Source organism: Panthera tigris, chromosome C2, assembly GCF_018350195.1.
Source record: "Panthera tigris isolate Pti1 chromosome C2, P.tigris_Pti1_mat1.1, whole genome shotgun sequence".
Lineage (NCBI taxonomy): Eukaryota > Metazoa > Chordata > Mammalia > Carnivora > Felidae > Panthera > Panthera tigris.
The window spans coordinates 155,743,237-155,770,149 of NC_056668.1; the positions used below are offsets into that span (position 1 = coordinate 155,743,237).

Consider the following 26,913-nt stretch of genomic DNA (forward strand, 5'->3'; position numbering starts at 1 on the left):
TGAGCTAGAGTGAACTCAACCAAAATAAAAGAGCCAACTTTGTTCAGCTGCTTCAGAGGGAGGCTACCTACAGACCTGAAGTTGCTCCAATGAGAAGCGCACAAGGGAGTGCTGACCTGTGGGCCACTGAACTTACACTCCGCATAGAAGGGCCCCGTGGACGTGCTCCCTACAGCGCCCAGAAGAGCCTATTCCCAAACACTGCCATGGACCCCGAGCCCAAGGAGACTCTCCAGCCGCAACACACCGCGTAGGTCTTACCTACCATCCTCTTCTTCCCTTCATAACCTCCCCAAACCCTACTGCTGATGAACACGATTCAACACAGTGGCACGTACGGAGAGATACACTGGCCTAACTATTGCTATGTCACATTCAGGGAGAGCTGTACCCAAGGAAAATAAAAAGTGAACGTTACAATTACAGATGAAGCGTTCAACCAAACACCAAGTCGGACAATTCAGGTTTTAGTTTAGGAATGCAAGCTGACAACCGAAAAATAAAAACCTTTAGAATTAAAAAAAGAATTAGAAGTCAAAGACAGCAATCTAAGGAAGGAGTCTTCTGGGAGACAGACAAAATACAGAAAATAGGAAATAACATAAAACAACAAAACCACCTGATTTGTATTTTCAGTGAGATGACCGGGTAGTGTATCAATAACATTAAACAAGCTTATGAAAAATAAGAAGTTGGAAAACAATGTATGATGTATAAGGCCTCAGAATGGCAGCATGGGTATTGTCACATAAGTAGAATTTAAAGGAATTTTTCTTGAGAACATACACCTGTAAGGCAAAAAACAAAAAAATTATCCAAGAAATGATAAATGATACTGAAGGTTCCAAAACTGTATAACAAGAGTAACGGGAAAAAAAAAAAAAAAAGAACCCAAAAACCTAGCAAAGAAAACAGAAGCAATAAATAAATGATCCACAAAAATTAATACAACTTAAGGAAAATTCATCTTCATCAGAAACTCTTGTACGCTGTGGAAGGGAAGCACTAGAGAAGTTCGAAGTCTCTGCTGGAGGAAAACTCCTAACACCTGGAAAGCTTCCGCAAGTTTTTAGTTTTGCTTTTCTAGGAAAGAAACAAGTGGGATCTCAGTTCTTAGAAACACAATAAAAAGTGAAAATAATTCTGAATGAAAGGTAAATAATTCTGAGAAAAAAGGAATATGAACCTGAAGTCCAACTTTTTAGCTCTGTTAGGGTAAAGAAAAGTCATTTTAAAATATGCAAAAGTAAACATACATGAAAATTGAGAACACACTAAACCAAACAGAAATTACTCAGAACCAACTAAAAAGTGGGTGGTAAGAGCCAATGGCCAGGAGAGAAAGAAGTAAAAAAACTGCAATTTCCAACTGCTGGACATGAAACTGTTTTTATTCAATTTAACGTTTGAGGGGGAAATGACATGAATTAGACAAAAGGTAGTCTTTTAAAAGGTGGGGGAAGCAAAACAGGTTCTATTCCTGACACTGATAAAGAATAAGGAACTTCTAAGAAAATAAGAAACAGGTAAGAAAAAGCACAATGAACAGAAAACAGAAATTACAGGAAGAAACGCTATTTCAAAATGGTAATAGTAAAAAACTTTGACCATACATAAAATCAAGTAAGAACTGTTAGGAAACTGAAATTGACAAAAAACAGAATCAGAATTTTTTAGATAAATTACTTTTTTAAAAAATGAGACCATGAAGAATTGGAATAATAGAAAATATCAAGTTGGATTTAGACATGAACAAAGTACTTTATAAGCAAATTCCGTAGTTTGCAAGTACTAAAAGACCACCTGTATAAATTTATGATGTACTGAGACACAAATAAAATTTAAGGCATTCACTGAAGAAGAAACTGTGTGATCAAATTCCCTAGTTAGAATGTAATGAAATTATGAACTAAGGACAAGAGCAACAAAAGAACCATCTGAAAACAAAGTATCATCATGTAACTCAAAGAGGATGTTGAAATGGAAATTACAAGTGATAAAGAAATATAAAGAGAATGTGGTAAATCTAAATGATTCATGCCAAAATCCAAGAAAACCTACAGCCTTATCATATTACAAAACAAAAACTGTAACAAATTATCTAAGGACATACTACAAAGATCTAAGGGGGGAAAAGGAGCCAAAGCAGGTCAAAGAAAAGAATTAAGAAACTTATAGGAACTAAAAAGTTAGAAAAAACTGAAGAACATCGCTGGAACCAACAAAACTAAAATTTGAGGCTTATAAAAGAAACAATGCCTCTGGCAAGTTAAAAAAGAAAAAAAAAAAGAAAATTAGTATTAAAACAAGAAAAAAATGGTACAGAACCACAGTGCTACAGAGGCATTATTTTTTTAACTTAAGAGAAGACAGTATACCACATCGTGCTGAAGATTCTTAAACTCTATATGAAAAGAATATTCTAAGAAAATACAAATAACCAACAATTCAAAGTGAAATGCAAAAGGGCCCAGGGTCTAAAACATTTGAAAAATTATTATAGAACTTCCAAGGTCAGCAAGCCCTAACAATAGAATAATGTAATAATAAAATATATAAAATAAGAAAAGTACAGGAAATTCTAAAAAGACTCATATATTAAAATGAATGCCAAAATCTGAAGTATTAGCCAAATGAATCCAGCAGTATCGTAACAAACAACGGCCAAGCAGAATCCAGTTCAATGAATGTCCAATGGATAACTAAAAAGAGAACCATTTCTAAAGATATTACATAGAAGCTGGTAAGATTTCACATCTATTCCTGATCAAAATTTAGCAAAATACGAACAGAAGGAAGTTCCCCTAACCTAACATAGAGTATCCAAAGAAATCTGCACCAAACATCGTATTTAAAGTACTCCCATTAGACTCAAGACAAAACAAAGACCTCAATAATTTCTGTTATTTTTCTGGATTTAGAGAACCTTAAAAAAATATTAAAACAGAAAAAACGGACCATCTTCAAAGATAAATTCATAGCTTTTTAAATAGCCATTTGATTTTACCGCTGAAAAAACCTTCTGATGCAGCAACATCAGAAAGAAATTTCATTCCTTTAATAGGAAAGAATAAACTGACCAAAGAAACTGAATAGGAGCTCAGGAAACAAACCCATACACTTAATGGAAATTTACTATATGAAAATGCTGCCGTTGCAAAAAAGACTGAATTACACATGCCACTGAGTCAACTCATTTTGTACTTGGGAAAATCATGTTAGATATCTGTATTTCACACAGAAACAAAATCCAGTTAGATTTAAACATAACAAACAAACTTATAAAAATGTTCAACTGGATATTTTTATAATTGTGAAATAGGGGAAGTCATTTTAACTATAACAAAAACCACAAAAGGAACATTGTCTCAATACATAAAAATTTAAAGGTTCTCTATATAACAAACAATAGTTTAAACAACATTTGAAGAACTGTTTTTGTAGAAAACAGTACCTGCAACATATGTAAAACATATGTAACACAGAATCAATATACTTATGATATATAAAAAAGACCTTAGAAATCAGTGAGGAGAAACTGTACCAAGAGTATAAACTGGGCAATCCATAGAAGAATTCTGAAAGGAAAAAAAAGTAGCCAATGTCTCTAATAATCCAAGAAATGCAAAGTACAGAATATGAAATAATATTCCATGTATTAAATTATAAGACCTGTAAGTGACTGATAATACACAATGTTGGTAAAGGATGGAAAGAAAGGACTCCATAAAGATGACTTAATGTCAATGCCTTTTAACAGAGAACCAATCTAGACGTTAAGAAGAATTAAACGTACAGACAAGAGAAGGTGCCCAAGTTCATGAAGCTGAAAAAACCAAGTGAGAAAGTATTATTTATATATATGTAAAATATAAACATTAGGTTTATATTTTGTACTAAATACTGTTTGTATAGGCATAGAACAGACGTTTGCAAAAGTATATACTGAATGGCTAGACTGATTAATGGTAGAAGAGAATTCAAGAGGGGAGATTTATTTTTTTTAACTGTTCTTTTGGGGGCACCTTCAAGATATTGAAGATGAGAAATATTAAGAATTTGCCTATCATACCACTGCCTATAACAGTTTTACTGTTTGATATCTGCCCGTTACTACCTGTAACGTAATTACACATACACCTAAGTACATGCACATGTGTATATCACATTCTGTATGCAAGTGTATTTACTTCAAAACCTTCTGTATTATTTAAATGTTCTATATAACTGTAATAAGCATGTATTGCTTTTATTTCATAAATCAGTGAGTAAATAAGTAAATAAATAAAAATGCCAACGACTTATTTAAGTATGTTGAAAAAGAGGGAGGGGAGGAGAGAGGGAGGAAGACAGAAGAACCTACCCGAATGATGAACCTGATAGCCGCACATCCAGAAGTTGCCATGACTTTTGCACTATTGGGGACGAGATTAAAAAGCGTAGGTACAATGGCTTCAGCGCCATGATCAAACTTGTTTCCCAAAACTGTTGAAAGATGTCTACAAAGGAAGACCAAAGAATGTTGTTTTGTTTTTAAGTTAGTGGTAAGTATAGGTAGAATCAGATACTTGAAAAATATTCTCGTTGAATTAACTTAAAATTTTTATTTTAAACAGTTCGAACAGCAGAAAAGCAAAAGAGAAAGGGAAGTGCAAATATTACTCATTTCCCTCTTTTCCCCCCTTTCAACTGTCCAGTCCAAAGCTGCAATCTGGCATTTTACTCTCTCTTTACAATGCAAAGAGAAGCCATCTGATCTCAGAATTTAACCATTATCTTGACAGGTAAAAACATTCAGCCCTGATTGTCCTGACCTTTATTAGTCTTCATCCATCAAGTATTTTTATTCTGACGCTCCGATATCGATCTTAAATTCAACATCTGTTCAAAATCTTACGCAATCACTACTCCTCAAGGCAGCCCCTATTTCTATTAATGGTACTACCACTATTTTAGTCAGCAATACTCCACCTTTGGGGTAGGGTTTCAGAATTTTTGACTGAAGATACACCTCTACTACACGCCAGTTAGCTGGGTGACCCAAAGGACGTCTGTCTTCTCTTTCCAATTCTGCAGTTAAACAACGAAATTCAGCCTTTAATTGCGTGAGTTAGTCAGGACACTTAGAAAGGATGTTGTAATCACGCACAGTTCTCACAATGCTTGCAGTGTTGGTTCTTTTCTGTGTATCTTATTTAGAATACACTGTTGGGATACAGTTAGCTCCAAACCTCAGGCTCTTGATTCAAAGAGGAACTCTGACTCAGGCTTATTTACTAGTGTTCAGTTATACTTTCAGTTTTCGAATGTCTAGACTTGTGGGCAAAAAGGAACCTCAAACCAGAAGCAAGCAAACAGATAGTGTGGTCGTCCCTTAAAAAGGGAGTTTTGTTCCGGAAGGCTGGTGAGGCACTTGGGAATCAGTGTGATCTTTATCAGTCTATTGGAAGGAGCCTTGTTTTGGAACTACTTTAGTGCCATCCCCATACAACGGCCTCTCTGGGACCGCTACCGAATGTCCTGGGTGTTCAACTGGGTTTCTGCATCCCACTCCTCGGAACTTGAATCTCTGCAGCCCACATGAGCTCTGGGAACTGTCGTCTGCCTTCTAGCTCCCAGCAACAGTTCTTTCCCAACCTCAGGGAGCTGCCCCTGTCACACGCGCAGATCAGCATCAGGCGAGACTCATGGGACCCAGCTGGCGCAGCTCCATCTCTAGAGCTCTCTTCCGTTTCTCTCCCTACTCTCCCGGATTCTGCATCGCGAGTGGTGACCACTCCAGCCTTCCGCAACTCCCGTCTCTGTTTCTTCTTCAACTCAATGGAACTGTCTTGCTCTGCTTGGTTTCCTTCTTCCTTCTCCAAGGTCCAGAAAGTGTCTCTTGGTCACCCTGCGCTGATCATACTGCTCAACGGATTGGTTTCTTTCCAGAATCAGAGTCCTGCTCTGTCCACTGGCCACCATCTATGAGCAGCTGTTCTACACGTTTCGTCCACGTTCCTCCGGGACACCTAGTCCTGTACCAGCTCTGTTGCATCATCAGCTAGAAGCAGAGCTCTCGCCATGAAATATTTTTCAAGGTTCTGTTTTGTAGATTTCTGTTTTCCTTTTTATTATTGCTTTTAAGAGACACTCAGTTATTTTGTACATTGACTTGCATCTGGCATCTTGCTGTCGTCCCTTAATTATAATAATTTACCTACATATTCTTGTGGTTTTCTGCATGGATAATTGTATCATCTGTTAATAATGTCAGTTTTGTTCCTTTTCTAGCAATCCTCACAGTTTTTATTTCCTGGGCTTTTTCCTCCACTGCTGTGACCAGGACAGAATTCTGATTAGAAATATTAACAGTAGACATCTTTGTGTTTCCTATCTTCAAAGGAATGTTTATACAACAACAGTACTCATATCAGAAGTAGAGGCAAAAGAAATGTAACTGTCATACCATACTAGAATTTTGGGAGAATATTAACATACGGAATAAACTTAGATATTGATAAGTTAATGACACACGCTACAATTCCAGAATAATTGTTAAAATTTCAGAACTGGAAATCCAAATCAGCAAATCCAAATCAGTTACTATCCAAATCAGTAAAGAGAAAACTGAATAGTTCTCAGACCCATTCATTTTCTTCTTACGCACTCAGTGATCAAAAATGAACCGGTGGGCTTTAGATATATAAGCATATTTTAACGTTTTTGTTAAGAAAGATTAAAAAAACAAAGGAAAGGAAAGGAAAGGAAAGGAAGAAAGAAAGAAAGAAAGAAAGAAGGAAAGAAGGAAAGAAAGAAAGAAATCACACAAACTGAATCCTTATTTATAATAAAAATTATTTTTGGATCACATACATGCTGTTTTTGGGTTATCCTGCTACTACTTTACTTAATGAGCACTGAATCACTGAGTACTAAATTTACTCATAAAAAATACAAATCCAAAAAGAACATACTTACGCTACAGTAATGCAAGCTTCTCTAACCACTTGGGATCTAAGATCCTTTGCTGAAAGTTTAAGCGCTCCATCCAACAAGCGTAAATGTTGGAAGAAGCAGTCATATTGTGCAGCTCCAGCAACAAGCAATGATCGAATTTTCTTAAGCTAAAGTAAAGAGAATTCTCATTATTGACATAAACAGTGTCAGTGCAAAAAAGAAAAAAAAAGTTACCAAAACTTCATTATTTAAACAAAATTTAAAAAATAACATTTCAGTATATTTGTATAACTACATTCAGACCTTTTACCAGCATTAAATGTATTTTATAAACATGCAAACCACAAAAAGCTTTCTGGAAAAGAACATTATATATAGATTTAGTTATATACATAATGGACATACATGATGTATGAATAGGTAAGTAAATCTTAAAGTTTTAAGGGAGTCTTTTTATTGTGTAAAATACACATTAACATAAAATTATTTCAAACATTTTAAAGCATACAATTCAGTGGCATTAAGTGCAGTCAAACCGGGAAACATCACCACTACCTCCCAAGGAGATTATTTTTAAAAGAGCCAGATCTGCAACCTGCACTCACCCATAAGCAAAAGTGCAGAATCCAATGGACCAACTACTGTGCCAGCTTCGTATTTCAATACGGTCACAGGTACTTTGTGAAAGAAATAGCTCTTTCTCCCTGTTTCTAACCTTTAGCACGACTTTTTAATACAGGATTGACAAATGTGTCCCATGTTAGCACCCGACATACCTAATAAAATCACATAATCAAAACATACCCACCAGTGCACATCTGTGCTGACACATAATGAGAAGCTAAAAGTTTACCCATCATCTCCATTATGTATAATTTCACAGTAAACTCTGAGGTTCTCTAAAATTCTAAGAGATCTTTATAAATCAGACGGATTAACAATGAAAAAGATACAAAAGATACTATAATAGTACAAAAAAATCTGAAAGAATAGTTACGTAATCTTAAAGCACATAATGAAGGGAAACTATCATTGAAGTCAGAAGACACCTAAGCAAGAGTAACTAAAAACAAAAATCACAATACGGTAGGAAAAAATTACTTGTAACACAGGAGTACAATACACAAAGAATGACAATAAAGTGAGACAAAGACAAATAACCCAATATTAAATTGAGCCAAATAAATACATGAAAATGTGCTCACCCTTACTAGAGATAAGCAAATGCTAATTACAATAAAGACACTTCATTTTTCTTCATCAGACTAGCAAAACTTAAAGACTTCACTGCATCCAGTATGAGAAAGAAAACAGACGCTCTTATTGTAAGGAAGATTACGAGCTACTGACACCTTTGTTCAAAACATTCTGGCAATATCTACTAAAATAAAATTGTATCTATTCTTTACCCAACAACCTCACTTTAAAAAACTTAGCCTACAAAAATAGAACACCAGTGTTATAAATGTGTATAAGGATGTTTATTGCAATGCTGTCAAAATAGCAAAAAAGAAAAAGCAACTGGTAAGTGCATCGAATGGGAAATGGGTTAGTAAATTACATGGTATCTTGCAACTAAGGAATATATGTACATATTGATCTGCGTTCAATAAATATCTGAGCAACTATTATATGCTTGGCACCTATAGCAAATGTACTGAATGGGCACAATTTATGAAAGTGAATGAAAATAAGTTATTAAGTAATATATCTAGTATGATCTCTATTTTTATAAAAGGAGTGGGGAGGGGGCTGTTTATTTTCTCATACATATACAGAGAAGAGGGTATACTCCAAAATGAAAACATTTGTTTCCCCAATACGAAGTAAACTATTAACTTTTTCCTTATAAAACTTCTGTACTGTTTCACTTACTAAAATGAGCCTATGTCACTTTTCTAATTAAAAAAATTAGGGGCTCCTGGGTGGCTCAGTCGGTTAAGCCTCCGACTTCGGCTCAGGTCATGATCTTGCGGTTTGTGGGTTCGAGCCCCGCGTCGGGCTCTGTGCTGACAGCTTGGAGCCTGGAGCCTGGAGCCTGCTTGGGATTCTGTGTCTCCCTCTCTCTGCCCCTCCCCTGCTCGCACTCTGTCTCTCTCTCTTTCAAAAATAAACAAACATTACAAAAAAACTTTTTTTTACATTAAAAGACCATCTATAGGTTTCCAAAAGGGCTGTTTCAAAGTAAAAGAAAAACACTCATTTTTTAAAAAAAGTAATCTCACCCAAAGCAGGGCTTGAACTCACAACTCGTTGGACTCCCAACCCCAAGGATTAAGCATTGTATGCTCCAATGACTGAGCCAGCCAGGGACCCCAACAGGAAACTCTTAAGTACCAAGTTTGTGTTTTATATTGACAACATTTAATTTGTCCTGTTTCTCCACAGATGCCCTATGATACAGGTCGTCCTGTCTCATACTAATCTCAGAGCTGAAGCCAGAGTAATGAGCCATATTTAACAAAGATGGGACACATTTTCTGTTAAACTACTTTAATACTTTAAAATATGTAAACTTCCGGGGCGCCTGGGTGGCGCAGTCGGTTAAGCGTCCGACTTCAGCCAGGTCACGATCTCGCGTGATCTCGCGTGATCTCGCGTGAGTTCGAGCCCCGCGTCAGGCTCTGGGCTGATGGCTCGGAGCCTGGAGCCTGCTTCGGATTCTGTGTCTCCCTCTCTCTCTGCCCCTCCCCCGTTCATGCTGTCTCTCTCTGTCCCAAAAAAAAAAAAAAAAAAAAAGTTGAAAAAAATAAAATATGTAAACTTCCTATTAAAGAGAAGCTAACATTCTTTTGTTTGTAGCATCATAAAGGCCAATTTTCAGAAAGCCATATGCGATTTATTAACGAAAGTGGAGACTGAGAACAGGCTGCTCTCCAAGTGGAAGACTTCAGATGGAACCCTTTCTCTGGCTTTTTGGGGGTACTGAGGTACTTATTTGGAATCTCAGATGTAAATCTGACAAATTTGCAAATTTTAACATATACAGTCCTTTGTCAATGTAGATGTTATTTTAAAAATATTTATCAAATATTTTATTAAGGAATTTAGGCTAAATAAAATATTCTTTTTCAAAATTAGATTTATTTATTTACTAAAAAAAAAATTTTTTTTTAACATTTATTCACCTTTGAGAGACAGGGAGTGAGCAGGGGAGGGGCAGAGAGAGGGAGAGAGGGAGAGGGAGAGAGGGAGAGGGAGAGGGAGAGGGAGAGGGAGAGGGAGAGGGAGAGGGAGAGGGAGGGGGGGGAGAGAGAGAGGGAGAGAGAGAGAGGGAGAGGGAGAGGGAGAGGGAGAGGGAGAGGGAGAGGGAGAGGGAGAGGGAGAGGGAGAGGGAGAGGGAGAGGGAGAGGGAGAGGGGGGGGAGAGAGAGAGAGGGAGAGAGAGACACAGAATCCGAATCCGAAGCAGGCTCCAGGTTCCAAGCTGTCAGCACAGAGCCTGACGTGGGGCTCGAACCCTCAAACCGCGAGACCCTGACCTGAGCTGAAGTCCAGCTTAACCGACTGAACCACCAGGCTCCCCTAAATAAAATATTCTTAAGCATATGAGACTTTTTTCTTTTCAAATCATGGGTGAAAAATATTGATTGTACTCAGAGAGATGTACGGGAGGAAAGAAAGCAAGCCAGACACACATACTGTCATGGACTTCTGCCAATACTATGTGACTATCGGGCATGCAGGCAAAGCGACCTGCTTTACTGGAAGCCCTTCTACGAGCTGAGGACACTGCTGAGGAACGACTACGTTCGCCACAGCCCACAGAGCCACTGCCCTGGGACATCAGTGAAGCTCACATTTTCCTGGTCAGACAAGAGGCGGCACATGGAGGGAGACAAACAAACGTGTGAGCCAGGCTCCACTGCACTGATCAGCACGAACAATGAAAACTAACCCTACCTAAGCGAATTCCGACCACCTCAAAGTATTTTCCAGAAAGAAATGTTAGCTAGCAAACTCTTTCATAAGCAAATACTATGTAGTAATATTGCCCAACGTCCATGTCTTTGGAACAGTGAAAAAAAGAGGAAAGGGGTCAGAAAACAAAAAATAAAACTTACTGCATTGGCACGCTGATCCCAGTCATGTTTGTCATCTGACAATATTTCCCTGATTTTATTTAATGTTTCTTCAAGTTCTCGGCTAGAATAGATCTTAAAGATACAAAAGTATACCATTAGTATTTCTTGCCATGAAGCAAAATCAAAACTGTGCCCCGATATTTACAATAATCTTTCAGGTAATAAGGTTAATTCTCATTCTAGTACCGTTTTATTTTTAAATAAAACGCTATGTAATTTATTTTGTATGGCAGTACTTAGCGGCAGTGTTACTGCTCCCATCTTATTTATTTTAATTTACATCCAGGTTAGTTATATAGTGGAATAATGATTTCAGGAAGATTCCCGTGATTCATCCCCCGTGTATAACACCCAGTGCTCATCCCAACAAGTGTCTTCCTTAGTGCCCCTTACCCATGTAGCCCACCCCCCACCCCAACCCCTCCGGCAACCCTGTTTGTTCTCTGTACTTAAGAGTCTCTTATGTTTTGTCCTTGTTTTTATATTATTTTTGCTTCCCTTCCCTTATGTTCATCTCTTTTGTATCTTAAATTCCACATGGGTGAAGTCGCACGATATTTGTCTTTCTCTAATTTCGCTTAGCATAACACCCTCTAGTTCCATCCACGTAGTTGCAAATGGCAAGATTTCATTCTTTTTGATTGCCGAGTAACACTCCATTGTATATATATACCACATCTTCTTTATCCATTCATCCATCGATGGACATGTGGGCTCTTTCCATACTTTGGCTCTTGTCGATAGTGCTGCTATAAACATGGGGGTGCATGTGTCCCTTCGAAACAGCACACCTGGATCCCTTGGACAAATGCCTAGTAGTGCAATTGCTGGGTCATAGGGGAGTTCTATTTTTAGTTTTTTGAGGAACCTCCATACTGTTTTCCAGAGTGACTGCACTTGTTTGCATTCCCACCAGCAGTGCAAAAGAGAGCCTTTCTCCGCATCCTTGCCAACATCTGTTGTCTCCTGTGTCATTAACGATAGCCATTCTGACAGGTGTGAGGTGGTATCTCATTGGGGTTTTGGTTTGTATTTCCCTGATGATGAGTGATGTTGAGCATCTTTTCATGTGTCGGTTAGCCACCTTCTAGTACCATTTTTAGTGGAAAATGGAAATACATTATAGACAATAAAGTAAAATCCTTTGTCTTCCTTATCTGTTACCCTTATGCTATTTCTCTGCTCATGAGTAACTTCAGATATATTCTTAAGATGGTTTGTTTTTAAAAACAAGATGCAAATATCCTAAGAAGTAATAAAAGCCCAATTCCCCAAAACGACTTCAGGTATGTATCTACTGCGTTCATATCCTTATCATGATTCACCACTGCAGAAGGACACGGTTTAGGTTAGCTCCCCCACACGGTAACCAGGAGAGCTACAGGCTTCGTCTCCTCAGGAGCCAACCATGTGCCAAACACCGTTATCCTCTCATTCACTTAAATATTGACATAACAGGGATGCGCTTCGCTAGGCATGAAGGAGACTATGGGGAGCAAACAACAGGTCTTTGGCCTTATAGAGCTTAGAATCTAACTACAAAGAGAAAAAAGAAATTTATCAAATTATACAAAATTGCAAATGGAAAAGTACTGCCAAACAGAATTACAGTTCCACGTCTATTCATACAGAACGGGAGGCTTGAACTAGTTAAAAGAGTCAAGTGTGAACAGAGAGCTAAAGGGTGAGGGGAGCATCCTCAGGCCAAGTAGGGAGATTAGCCTTCCCTAGAATGGAAAGAACACGCAAAGGCTCTGCGACAGAAGGACAGTAAAAGAAGGCCTAAGTACAGGAGGAAAAAGTGCAAAGGGGGCCAGAGGAACAGCCAATGACCCAACCAGAAGTCAACAGGTGCACATTATTTTTCCACATCACAAGGGTTCAGCGTGCGCATGCGATCTAAATCGGTTCAGTCAGAAGGACTCTCGCAAATTTTACGGCATCAACCAGAAAAGAGGCAGAGGGCAGTGCAGCCATGTTGCTGACCGCGAGCGAAGACGAAACGGAGGAATCCAGAAGCGAGAGATGGAAAGAAAAGGGGTCCTGGTGACACTGAGCATCACTGTGATACGATGCATTGCTCTGGAGTATAGTATCGGACAAGCACCGTCCTCAAGAGAGTCTTTCTTTTTCAGTAGCCATCACTTTCCCCTTTTGCTTGAAACAAAAGCCCCCAAAAACAAGAGTACAGAGGGGAGCAGGGCACGAGACAAGGGGAGGTAGGAGGGAGCCCAGATAACATTCTGTTGGAGGATTCTGAGCAGCGCTTTCTTGCCTCCCGATAGTCCTTCTGCCCAATTTCAGAGTAAAGGCAGGCCCCCCAGCCGCTCTTAATCTTACTAGGATACGATGCATTATCCTGGAGTACAATGTCAGACTTCCTCTCCCCCAACAAGGGAAACGGGGTCAACTCAAACATTTATTTCCGTGAGAGGGTACACGAGTTTTCAAACATTCTCTCAGGAGACGATACAAGCAAAAGAACTCTGAATACTACTAAGTGAGAAATCCGACGCAGTAGGATTCCTCGATTTCTGACTTTTGCAAACCGGACTGATGGCGTCCACGTACACAACACTGGAAGCGCAGACCTGTCAGGGGTCGATCGTGAGTCCCGTTTCGGACAGGCTGGGTCTGAGACGCCTCTGAGACCTCGAGAAGGACATGCCAGGTAAACAGCAGCGGAGAACTTATTCTGGAGCTCAAGAGAGATAAAAACCTGTGCGGGAGCTCGAGCCGTGGGTGTGAAGAAGTGACTCAGTAAGAAAGTGGAAAGGAGAGGGCCCACCACTGACCCCTAAGGAATCCCCATATTCAACAGCCAGGTAGAGAATGGAATGCCCGTGAAGGAGACAGAGATGAAGTGGACAAAAAGGTAAGAGTGTAAAAACAAAACGAAACGAGTCAGAAGAAAGAAGAACAACGTATCACAAACAGCTTTGAGAAAAGCGGAGGTAGTCGAACACTGCTCAAGGTAGTGACTCAACTTTAGCCTCAGTGAAAAATCACTTGAAGCTCGAATCGCACCAAATAACAGCTTGGTAATAATAAGCCCAGTGTTTTACTTACGGTAATTTAAGGGGAAAAAGAACTTTGAGAAAGAGACCAAAATAACTCTATGCACAGGGGTATGAGCAGTAATCACAGGAAGTGCTTCTTCACTGGTGCCCTTACCTGAACAGAAGGGACATCGGTGAAAGCTTTTATAAAATCCTCTTCGTCCACTGCTCCAGCACCCCCTTCCTTAGAAGCACCTGCTAATTAAAAGGAGATGGATTTATTTCTTGAGTTCATTTGTTTTTTGAGAGACAGAGAGAGAGAGCGCGCACGCAAGCACAAGTGGGCGGGGGAGGGGCAGAGAGAGAGGGAGGGAGAGAATCCCAAGCAGGCTCCGTGCTGTCAGCTCAGGGCCTGATGCAGGGCTCAAACTCACGATCCATGAGATCATGGACCTGAGCCAAAATCAAAAGTCGGACACTCAACTGACTCAGCCACCTAGAAGCGCCTAAAGTTTATTTTTATGCATTCTGGCACCAAGGAAAATATGGAAAATATAACTCTCTTGATATCAAAAAGGCATAATTTTGAGCGAAGTTCCATTTTGTAAGACAGCATTAAAATAAAATCAACATCTTTCAGAAAAGTCAAGGTACCTCGCAGTAGTTGACTAATTCCTTATAAAGTAAGAGGGCAGGGGCGTCTGGATGGCTCAGTCGGTTAAGCATCTGACTTCAGCTCAGGTCATGATCTCGCGGCCTGTGAGTTCGAGCCCCGCATCGGGCTCTGGGCTGACGGCTCAGAGCCTGGAGCCTATTTCAGATGCTGTCTCTCCCTCTCTCTCTCTCTGTCCCTCCCCTGTTCATGCTCTGTCTCTCTCTGTCTCAAAAATAGACGTTAAAGAACAATTTAAAAAAATAAAATAAAATAAAATAAAGTAAGAGGGCAGGCTAGTCATAAAATGCAAATTATAAGAACAGAGCCCTCCCATCCTTATTCAATGCAACAGCAAGTACACGAGAAATACAGGTGAAAAGACAATCATTTAAAAAGGTAAACAGCAATTTTAATGACACCGAATATCAATAAATGATGGCAAATAAATGAGGCAGAGGGTCCACGTACGCAGCAGAGCCTAGGAAAGCAAGTGTGAAGGAAACGACGTTCTTGAAATTAAATTTCAACAGGCAAACAGATCTCCCCTGACTGCACACAGACAATAAAAAAGCGAACTTAATAGGTAGTAGCCGTTTAAGAGCCAGTAACTGAACCACCGTCTTCCAGCCCCGGCTGTGCTCCTTCACACTCCGGGATGCTGGGCCTAGGATGGGGCAAACCACCTTTCTGCCAATTCTAAGGGTTTCCTGTCAAACTCTGCCAACAGGGGGAGCGGGCGGAATGGCAGGAGAACCAGCAGGCGCAGCGGAGAGACCGGAAAGTGAAAGAAGGGAGCTGCTCCTTCTGGCTTCCCGCTTGCCTCAGTAAAACCCTAACAGCTCTGACAGGGCGCTCGTTGCAGCAGCAGCACTTGGCCCCCGTCAGCAGTTGCTCTAACCCTGACCAGGCCCACGGCGGGCGCCCGTCGAGAGCAGCTCCTCACGGAGGTGTGAGCAGCAGCTCTGCGGGGCCCCAGCTCCACGTTTCAACAATCGGCCCCTCGTTTTCCCTGCTCTGGACCGTAATTACTACCTCCGTGACGCTTCAGGGTCCTGTTTTTTCATTTTTAATTCACCAGGTCCATTTAATAATTCTTTATATTGAATTCTCTCTGTAAAAATACCGGTTGTGGGTTTCGTCTCTGGACTGAACCCTGATCGATGGAGGCAGTACTTAGTTTCTAACTCTATATACTTATTTCTTCATGGTGATAACTCGACACATTCAAATCGATTTCAACCACACCAAATGTACATCCTAAGAGACAATTAACTTAAAAAATCTATCCGATTAAAAAATTAAATAATAGTATCTCCCAAATTAAGTTTATCATCTACCGAGAGAAATATTAATACTTCAAAACTGGATTTAAAAAATTCACATTGTCCTTGGGGTGCCGGGGTGGCTCAGTCGGTTGAGCCCAACTTGGGCTCAGGTCATAATCTCGCGGTTCGCGGGTTCCAGCCCCACGCCGTGCTCTGTGCTGATGGCTCAGAGCCTGGAGCCCGCTTTCGATTCTGTGTCTCCCTCTCTCTCTGCCCTCCCCTGCTCACGCTCTGTTTCTCTCTCTCTCTCCCTCTCTCTCTCTCAAAAATAAACATACGTTAAAAAATTTTTATAAAAAATGAACATTGTCCTAATTAAAAAAAAAAAAAACCACTCAGGATTTCCCAGGGCAGGTAAGAAGCTCCTCATCTTTAACAAAACAAACAAAACCCTCTGACGCTATATCTTGTTGTGTGTGAGTTTTAAAGGGACTAAGAGGTGGACCACAGGACAGCGTAACAAAGCTGCAAGGCAATATAAAACTGCAAACTGAAAGCAATGACAATTTAACAAATTAAGAGAGGCATGAACGCATACTTGCTACAGAAAATTCAGCTATAAGAGTAAATAAATTAGTTATTCCCTAGATATTATAAAAAAATCAAGTAACAATAAAACTCTCAACCCTGTGCCCATGATCAGTCCTAGCAACTAACAGATTAACTGAAAAGCAGTTGAAGCAAAGAAACAAAAAATAAGCTACCTAATCATACTATCTTAACATCTCATAACATTTACCAAATCAATCTCTTCATGTGGGCTTCAATTTTTTTAAGGTTTTTTTTTTTTTTTAAGTCATCTCTACACCCAGTGTGGGGTTTGAACCCACGACCCCACAATCAAGAGTCACTCTCTCTCTTCCAACTGAGGCAGCCAGGCGCCCCTGAGTTTCATTGTGTTTAACAATGGGTCCCTGAGAGGAAAGCAGAAGCCTGGATTTTTATTATTTCCTCCCAATCTTTCACAGTTGTCTTGCCCAGCCTAGCCCACTGAAACAAATTTCTTTAGGGACTTGTCCTTATCAAGTAGTTCCTAAATATTCAACACAGTTTTAATAAAAACAGTTTTCTTTCCTCTTTCATTCAATATGGGTTGTTCACTTACATGCCACTTCCCGCAAAATACTTTGTTATAGTAACAAGAGGAAGCATTATAGGCAAGTTTGAGAACAGTAATTGACTCCTGGAAAGTATACCTCTCAACTGGCAGAGGAGGCCTGTGCAGACGTCCCAGAGCAGAGCCAGTTGACAACTTTGCTGTGCTCAAGTGTGGAAGACAGAATCCTACAGAGGACTGGAAGACGGAGGGGGAGAGCAGTATGAAGACTGCCTACAGCGTGCACGCAGTTTACGAAAGGTATCGTATGGAGAATAGAATGTAAACTCCAACACATCAACCCACCAGCTACAACACAGTATTAAAAACCTTCAAGGGAATGCAGAGCATCTGAACAAATCCCAAATGAGCCCAGAAAAACATGCCAGGGACTGAGGACGTACATAGGAAAAGTCTAACTTTAAACAAGTCACGATTCACTCAGATCGTAAAGCCTTTTATTACGCAGTGAGTTACGTCTTAGGAGTAGGGCCAAATAACCTAGTGGGGAGGGTGGGCGGAGTCGAAATTAAATGGCTTTGAAAGTCCCACGGAAGCTGCAGACGCAAAAGGCTACAGATATCACCGAATGTGGCCTGATGACCAGCTGAGATGTGACAATTAGGTCTCTAAACCTGGACACGGGCATTACAGAATTTCTCAAGCATGCGCACGGTTCTGAACAGCTGACCCCAACCTATCTCACTCTTACCTTTGAAACTCACTTTGTATAAGCAGAGCTACTGCCACTGGGAGCGGACTGGGTCCGTGAATAGTGTCAGGACAGAGGACGTGTGGATCTGGTCCTTGCTTATCTCTTGTATTATAAGTAAACCTTTTTACAATCCTAGTCCGCCTAATGCTTCCCTTCCCCTTGGTTTTGACTGGGTGGCCAACAAAACAGAAAAGGATCTCTGCATCGGGAAAAACTCTGTGGAACAGACTGTTTCACCTCACGATCACTATCCCATTTTCTGATGCAGCTTTAAAGTTCACCTAAACAAATGCTACCAGACATTTTTAGCACCAGCAAGGAGAATGAATACCATAGGCAGAGAGTCAGAACGGGTGATGGGTTCTAATGTCAAATATTACTGCAGGGAAGGACAGCGAGTCTCTACACCGAGAGGAGGTACAGTGAGTCTGCAAGCAGGAGCACGAGCAGGGGCTGGAGGGCAATGCTGGCCTCCAACCTGACTGAGCTCTTTCAGATGTAACTGGGTCAACAATCACACCGGAACATACTGATAGGCCAAAACAACAGAACGGCTCTGCTCAGATGTCTACCCATGCTAAAACAGAGGTCACTACATTTTTTCTGGAATGGGCCAGACAGTAAGTATCTTAGACTTTGTGAGCCATATGGTTTCTGTTGCAATTACTCAACTCTGCCACTGTAGGAGAGCAGCCACAGACAATATGTAAAATGAATGCGTGGGGCCGTCTTCCAATAAAGCTCTATTTATGGACACTACAATTTAAATTTCATATAGTTTTCACATGTCACACAATCTTATTCTTCTTTTGAATATTTTTAATCATTTAAAATGTAAAAAAAAAAAAAAAAAAAGGCATTCCTAGCTCAGGCATAAAACAGAAACCAGTCGGCTGGACGTGCGTGGCCCGTGGGCTACAGTTTGCTGATCCCTGCTCTAGAACTCACCGTAAACTAGGTGATGCCCCTACTTGGATGGGGGCAGAGAGGGGGGATCAGAGGGTTCTGACATTCAGGGGGTAGCATGTTTCTAGTAAGCCAGAATGACTAGGGTAGGCACTCTCAGAAATTCCCAAATAGTACTTAAAGGCTGAAGGACAAAGAGAAAACTCATTCTACTTAGTCCTCAACTACCAATAAGATGAAGTGCTGAGTGCTGGATACAAAGGTGAGTGAGCCAAAGGGTAAAGCAGTGTGTTTCAGAGACAGGAGCAAGGGGAACAAGTCTCAGAAGTGGGAAAGGGCAGGTTCTTCCCATGTTACAACCAAGAGACTAGCCCTTAGAGAAAGATAAATAATAATAAAGAAACAGCATGGGGGGTAAATATGGCTTAAACCCCAATAAAATTCATAGAAGACCAGAATTTTAATTTTTTAAATTTATTTTAAAGGTTGATTTATTTGAGAGAGAAAGAGAGACACAGCACAGGCTGGGCATGGGCAGAGAGTGAGGGGGACAGAGGATCTGAAACGGGCTCCAGGCTCTGCACTGACAGCAGCAAGCCCGACGTGGGGCTTGAACCCACAAACCGTGAGATCTTGACCTGAGCCGAAGTCAGACGCTTACCTGACTGAGCCACCCAGGTTGCCCCTAAGACCCATAGTTTTCACAGTGAGTGATCCAAGGAGAGCATTACCAGTGCTTCTGAAGAGTGCTACCAAGACTCAGAGACAGTTTAACCTAAGAGCCTTCTTTCAAGCAGGGTTGAAAACGATACTCAGTCGAAAACACAAGATTTTTACGCAAAAGAAGGAAATATTTCAGGAGGCACAGCCCAGAGTTCCGCACAGACCAAGAACAGAGGAAAACACTGGTTTAGAGAACCACACCCAGAGAGAGAATAAAACCCTCAAAGAAACACAATCCCAGAAGGAAGGGAACCTGACGACAGGTTCCTGTTGGATTTGAAAACTGCCATAAGTCAGTGACTACTATGAACTTCCTGTCCCTTCCCTTCTCAAATGGAGTGTCCATTATGGATACTCTGTTCTGATACCCGATTTTGATGCTGTCTGGGGGCGAGTAAGACGTCTTTTTAGTTCACAGGCCTCTGGATGGAGAGGAGCCACACCAAAGAACCCTCCCATGTGACCTGATGGAGACCACAAGATCATGTACTTTGAACCTGACATTATCAATCAGTTGAAACTTTTGGGAAAAGTCCATGAGTGTATCTTGTACCTGAAAGGCATGTGAATTATTGTGGTCAGAGGGCAAGCTGCAATCGATTGTTTGCAAGAACAGCTGAGCAATTCCTCGCATTCCCGAATGCTCCTTTCACTACGTGACTTTGCATCCCCAGCCAACAGGTGAGGAGTGACCTTGAATTCTCGACTTGAGACAAGACCTAGGAGAGGCTGGGGGGGGGGCGGGCGGGGGGGTTCCTGATTGGTGATGCCCCAGTTTTGAGCAGGAATAAATCTCTGAGGAAAGCTTCTACAATTGCCAGTTTAGGCTCAAAGAACTCTCATCAATGAAATTAACTTCAAGCAATGAAATCACAAGGCAAACCATTATGAACTAAGAGTCACAGGTAACAGATAATAAATTTTAGAATTACAGACATTAGAACTGTCTAGTATGGACTACAGAACATATGTGAATACACAATTTAAAGAAATAATGTGGACAGAATCACGAACACACCAATCAACAAAGGCATTAGGAATGACAAACGAATTTGGGGGAGGAAGCACTTGCCCTACCACCTATCAAGATTTACAAAGCTAATTATGACAGGTTTTAGTGCAGGAACAGGCCAACTAATCAAATAAACAAATTAGAGACTTTAAAAAGAGACCCCAAAATACATGAAACTTTGATACATGACAAAGAAGTGATTAGGATTAATGGCGCAAGTAGAAACTATTCACACAGTAACCCTCTGGGGCACCTGGCTGGCTCAGTCCGTTAAGCACCACTCTTGATTTTGGCGAAGGTCATGATCACATCACATGGTCTGTGGCTTGAAGCCCGCATGGGGCTCTGCATTGGCAGTGTGGAGCCTGTTGGATTCACTCTCTTTCTCTCTCTCTTTCTGCCCCTCCCCAGCTTGTACCTTCACTCACTCTCTCCCAACATCAATGATAAACTCAAAAAAACAAAACAATAAAATAGTGTCCTAAAATTCAACAAAATGCTGAGATAATGGATTATCAAGAAAAAAAGGTATTTTCTTACTAAATATTAAAACTTATAGTAGACATTTTGAATCCCGTGGGAAACGGTAGTTCCCCAAATTCAAATCAGACATTCAACTACATACTCCAAAAACCAAAGACCAAAAAGAAGAGCAAGTAAAACCACCCACAGCACATATCAGCTCAGAGAAGATTAATAACACTTCAAACTTTGATTTACAAGTAAATGGGGAAAAACAAACATCCAAGGCCAGCCTTGGACTGGACTTGAGAGTCCTCACTGGAGAGAAAAATCAGAGGACACTCTATGGAGGATGAGGGTCCTGGTGGTGGTAGAACAGACCTCAGCTAAGATTCCCCCAGGACTCCCAGGTAAGTAGCACTCAAAAAGGAGAGGGATCCCTTCGAAGCTTGTGGATAAAGGAAAGGAAGAAAGGGAAGATACAGGCTCTACTGAAATGAGATGCCATCACAGAATTAGAAATAGAAAGCCCCCCAGGTATCATTTAGTGAAGACACCGCATCTCATTATAACGAGGGCATTCTTGAATGAAGAAACTGAAAATTCTTCCTGGGCCCATAGAATTTATATATTTGATATAAAAAAATATTCTTAGGATACTTGGGACAATTTGAATACAGAATGGAAGTGCTTAAAAGGAGGGGAGTATATAATTTAACAATTTACAAAAACTAAAATGGCGAGAAGAAACAAGTTAAATAACATCAAAAAGAAATCAGACAAATCTAGAACAAACCCAGACAATCTAAGACAACTGGCCTAGACTCTTCAAGTTATATCAATGTTACGGGTATAAAAATTGGTAAGGTGACTGTTCTATACACATTATAGAATCTTCTTGCATATGATAATGATATTATACATATAACAACTGTAGCATACCCGTAAGTCTTAGGAAGAGCATATTTAATATTTATGGCTGGAATGTCATAACGTCTACAACTTGGACACTACAATGTTTCCAACTGTTGAGATTAAAAAAAAAAAGAATATGTGTGGGAATAGGTTTATATAGAGTCAAATATGGCAAACACTAGTTATTCAATCTAGGTGATGGGCGTTTGCTGCATGTCAACTTTGCTATATATGCTCAAAATTTTTCTTAATAAAAAGTTTGAGGAACCACTCACTATAAAAGCTATAGATCAGGAAAAAAGAAACTATAGAAACTAACTGAAATATATGCAATAGCACTCATTCAATGAAGTAAAGAATGTTTTCTTTAAATGCACAGACATTAATTGGCCATGCATAAGAACATAAATTAAAATAGATAAATTGTCATTGTATACAAAAATAAATTCAAGATATACTGATAAAATTAAGTGTGTAAAATAATAATTTTTTTTTTAAGTTTATCTATTTATTTTTGAGAGAGAGCACATGCAAGCCAGGGAGGGGCAGAGATGGAGACATGGAATGTAACACAGTCTCCAGGCTCTGAGCTGTCTGAGCCCAGTGGGGCTCAAACCCACAAACCATGAGATCATGACCTGAGCCAAAGTCGGAGGCTCAACCGACTGAGCCACCCAGGCGCCCCTGATTAATGTGTTAGAATAAATTGGAATAAAACATTTGCATAGCCTTGGGACTGGATAATAGTCCTTTTTATTCAGGTTAGGAAATTTGGAAGTCAAAAAGAAAATAACACATATATTACCTACTACAACAAAAAGTTTTTAAGTTTTTTTTACAAACTTTTTACAATTTTTTTTTTTTACATTTATTTATTTTTGAGAGACTGAGAGAGACAGAACACAAGTGGGGGAGGGGCAGAGGGCAAATGAGACACAGAATCCAAAGCAGGCTCCAGGCTCTAAGCTGTCACCACAGAGCCCGACGCAGGGCTCGAACTCACAAACCACGAGATCACGACCTGAGCCAAAGTCAGACGTTTAACCGACTAAGCCACCCAGGCGCCCCCAAAATTTTTTAAGTTTTGATGTAAAAATGCCATGGACAGAGGAGATACGGATGAAATATTTATGATTTTTAACAAAAGACTAAGAGGCCTAATATTTTAAAAATTATAACAAACGGATGAGAAGAAAAAAAGCCCAATAAAAAATGGGCAAATAACAACATGTAATTCACAGAAGAGGATACGCTAATTTCATTAATAGATGTAAATATTCTGAACCTCAATAGAATAAAAACTCCAGGAAGGCAGCAGGGTCTTTGTTTTTGTTCACCGACTGTTTTCCGGAGATCACAAAAGTAGCAGCATGCTAAAAAGCTTTCCGTAAACATCTGCCAGCTGCTGGCCAGATGGATAGGTGAATGGAAAAATGCAAATTAAAAAGAAAAAAAAAAAATAAACACCATTTTTTACCTATCAAAATGACAATAATTAATAAGGCTGTTACATTCAAAGCTGGAAAAGGTAAAATAATGTCTTTATTAAAATTAAAAATACAACCTTTAATTGAACCTTCAGAGGAATCGATTCCACAGATCAGCAACAGAATGTGCAAATACAGGAAGTACACGGAGATCTGCATTCTTGGTGACACCATAAAGCTACAGACAACCTGAATGACCCTGGCAGAGAAACAGTTTATTACATCATGGTACACCAATCATGTGGAATACTAGATGGCTATTAAAAGGATGTGATCGCTGCCATTCTTGATGCTGAAGGATGGACGTCTTGTGAAAAAAGTCAAGTTGCAAAGTGTTTACTAACTAGTGTGTTTAATGTGGGTGAACATAACATGTAATCCGGGCACCTACATAAACGAACGTGGAGTAAGAAGTAGAAGGACACATATCAAACAACAGTGGTTACGGCAAAGCAACAGGATTCGAGAGGTAAGATGCTATGAAACTAAACTTGTTGAATTACTTGAATCCTACTCATCTTACAACTAAAGCTGAGACAGATGGCACCAGTGCTTCTTACGATGAATAAAAATCCATCAGTGATACGGTTTTTGTTGTAATTTAACATGGAATGATGGCTACAGGCCAATCACTAAATTCCCAATGTCAATAACAGTATCTTGCTATATGGGATAAAAATAAGAAATATGCATCATGGGGCGCCTGGCTGGCTCAGTCGGTTAAGCATCCGACTTCCGCCCGGTCATGATCTCACGGCTTGTGAGTTCGAGCCCCGCGTCGGGCTCTGTGCTGACAGCTCAGAGCCTGGAGCCCGCTTCGGATTCTGTGTCTCCCCTTCTCTCTGCCCCTCCTCTGCTCATGCTCTGTCTCTGTCTCAAAAATAAATTAAAAAAATTAAAAAACGTTAAAAAAAAAAAAAAAGAAATATGCATCACACACAGTGCTGGATAGGAGATGACCAGAGATGATCCAAGAAAAAGCCTCTGGCCAAGCAGAGGCTAGTAACTGTCTTATCTTGGATACATCATTTTACTCTCAGGAGGCTCAGTCTCTTCACCTGAATTGTGCCAGATAATCTTTAAGATTAAGGGCTAAAACACGCTGCTTCAGTACCTTCCCTTGGCATTAAGCGAAGAGAAGAAAACAAACACAACAAAACAAAACACACAAACAGAAAAGTTATTTGATTTCATATAAAGTTCAATAGCAAGATATTGAGGTTTACCCGTTAAAAATTTGAATTCCAAGATTAAACATCCAATTCTGTGAGATTTATTAAATATATACCGATTCTCATGATCTTTATTTGTTTAAAAGAAAAAAAAACTTAACTGTTTGCATGAGGGGAAAAAATGGGAATGATCAGCATGGAAAATCGACATTTGGATCTTCTTAATAAAACTTCAGGTCAGACATAAATGAAGTTAAGCAAATATAAAATATCAAAATGATAAGTACTTCTGAATCTGAAATGGTGGTAATTATCTAATTATATGAATTAAAAGTTAAAACCATTTCAAAGGAATCTTTGATATTAGATGAAAAGAGTAGAGAGAAAATACTGTCCACTTGAATGAACGAGCAAGTGAGAAAGAACATCAGAACTTTGAGAACTAACTAAAGATTTAGCCAATGATGTGTCTCAATGATTACATACAAGCCTCAAAAACAAATGACTAACCTCAAAATCTGGTACTAATCATTAACAATAACAATTATATTATCATCTAAGTCAACCTCTATATTAAAAAGAATAACAGCCAAAATAATTGGTACGGGGTGATTTCAACAAGAAAATACTAAAAAGCATTTCTATTGACAAAGAATAAATTTCAGGTTTGCTTATTTCCAAATATTCTATTTTTCTGAGAATCATATTAGTTGAGCTTTAAAATGACTGAGTTATGGATGCTGAAAGGTAGTGACCATCCCTGTAGATTATAATCTTAGATCTAAAGGATCTAGAAGAATTCTTATTTACCCAGTGACATTAGTGCGGGTGGCTGTACAGCAAAGTGCTTTCTGTGCTTTGCCTACTTATTAGATGCATGACACTATGCAACTTAACTTCTCCAAACCTAAGTTTACTCATCAGTAAAATTGGGATAATAAAGCACGGAATTCTACGGGGTTTGAGGTTTAAACAAGAGAATATATGTGAGAACACGAAAACTTTTTTTTTTTTTTTAAATTATTACCTAAAGTACTCTAGAGATACAAATATTTTAAAAAACCAGGTTCCATCAGTATATTCTAAACCATGAACCCAAAAGAAAACATATTTACCTTAACCCCTATTTAAAAAAAATTTTTTCAATGTTTATTATTATTTATTTAATTTTTGTGTTTGTTTATTTTTGAGAGAAAGAGAGGCAGAGCATTTATGGGAGAGGGGCAGGGAGAGAAGGAGACCCAGAATCCGAAGCCGGTTCCAGGCTCTGAGCTGTCAGCACAGAGCCCAATGTGGGACTCGAACTCAAGAACCGTGAGATCATGACCTCAGCCGAAGTCGGACCCCTAACCGACTGAGCCACCCAGGCGCCCCCAATGTTTATTTTATTTTTGAGAGAAAGAGACAGAACATGAGCAGGGGAGGGGCAGAGAGAGAGAGAGGGAGACACAGAATTCGAAGCAGGCTCCACGCTCTGAGCTGTCAGCACAGAGCCCAATGTGGGACTCGAACTCAAGAACTGTGAGATCACGACCTAAGCCGAAGATGGACCGACCCTTAACGGGCTGAGCCACCCAAGCACCCCTACCTTAATCCCTATTATGAAGTTATAAATGTTATTCAGAAAAGGACTATTTAGAGGAAATCATTAAAAAAAAATAATACATAAAGGAATTCATTTTATCCTTTTATCTAATTAGCTAAGCACAAAGGTAACGCTGACACTCACATAATATGGGTTTCTATAGCAATAATATACTGGTATGGAGCAACCCATGACCCTTTGTTTGATTCTCCTTGACTTAAAGGCCACACGATTACAATGTGAGTAAAACAGGTTGGCACCCTGAGCCAAAGGACAGAGAAAAACTAACACACACTAAAGATTAAACACAGGTCCTATTGGCTTTAATTAACTGGATAGGATACTTTGCTAAAAATAGTACACATCTCTTTAATCTTGACATATATCTCTGAGAAGTAACTTAAACTCCAAAACTTCAAAAGTAGATTCAGTAAGGATTCCAAAGAAATTCACTTATCTTGGCAATCTTACTTGAAAGAATATTTGTTAAACGCAGTGGACTGTGATGGGTTTATTCAACTAATACATATACCCCTCCACCACCATATTCCTTTAATAGGAACTAAACATACCTATCAGTATATTATATGCCTAGAAGTAGCAAACGAAATGCTTAGACTGAATCCTCATTATTCCATATAAACTTATGAGAAAGAAAGTGTATAGTCTAGAAAGCAGAATACTTACAGAGAGAGACAGGGACAACCCAACCTTCAAGTATTTCAAAGTATCATGTTAACAAATAATTAATCTTCCCTGCTTAAGTTACAAGGAGGCAGAATTTAATGCAATGTAAAATAGAATTCATTTATTCAGAACTGAATTTGGCTTATAACCT

At 39.6% G+C, this 26,913-nt stretch overlaps 2 protein-coding genes across 31 annotated transcripts in view; one reads left to right on the forward strand and one right to left on the reverse strand.

Annotated features, from left to right (window-relative positions):
- Positions 1-26,913, reverse strand: part of CLASP2 (cytoplasmic linker associated protein 2) — a 180,412-nt gene that overhangs the window by 93,466 nt on the left and 60,033 nt on the right. For 10 of the 14 annotated variants that reach the window (XM_042957091.1, XM_042957085.1, XM_042957089.1 and 7 more), the window contains 4 exons: positions 14,198-14,277; positions 11,003-11,095; positions 6,961-7,106; positions 4,364-4,499 (listed from right to left, as the gene is read on the reverse strand). In XM_042957091.1, coding sequence (XP_042813025.1) covers positions 4,364-4,499; positions 6,961-7,106; positions 11,003-11,095; positions 14,198-14,277 — 455 coding nt within the window. Of the gene's footprint in view, positions 1-4,363; positions 4,500-6,960; positions 7,107-11,002; positions 11,096-14,197; positions 14,281-26,913 lie in introns of all 14 variants that reach the window. The other 4 variants (XM_042957090.1, XM_042957088.1, XM_042957081.1 and 1 more) reach the window with 1 other exon arrangement.
- LOC122230731 overlaps positions 23,532-26,913 on the forward strand; it is an 80,002-nt gene continuing 76,620 nt past the window's right edge. For 7 of the 17 annotated variants that reach the window (XR_006207788.1, XR_006207787.1, XR_006207793.1 and 4 more), the window contains exon 1: positions 23,701-23,787. Coding sequence is in view for 5 of the 17 variants with exons in the window: in XM_042957094.1 (XP_042813028.1) it covers positions 23,674-23,787 (114 nt within the window). In the remaining 12 variants the exon portion in view is untranslated. Of the gene's footprint in view, positions 23,788-26,913 lie in introns of all 17 variants that reach the window. The other 10 variants (XR_006207789.1, XR_006207795.1, XR_006207790.1 and 7 more) reach the window with 8 other exon arrangements.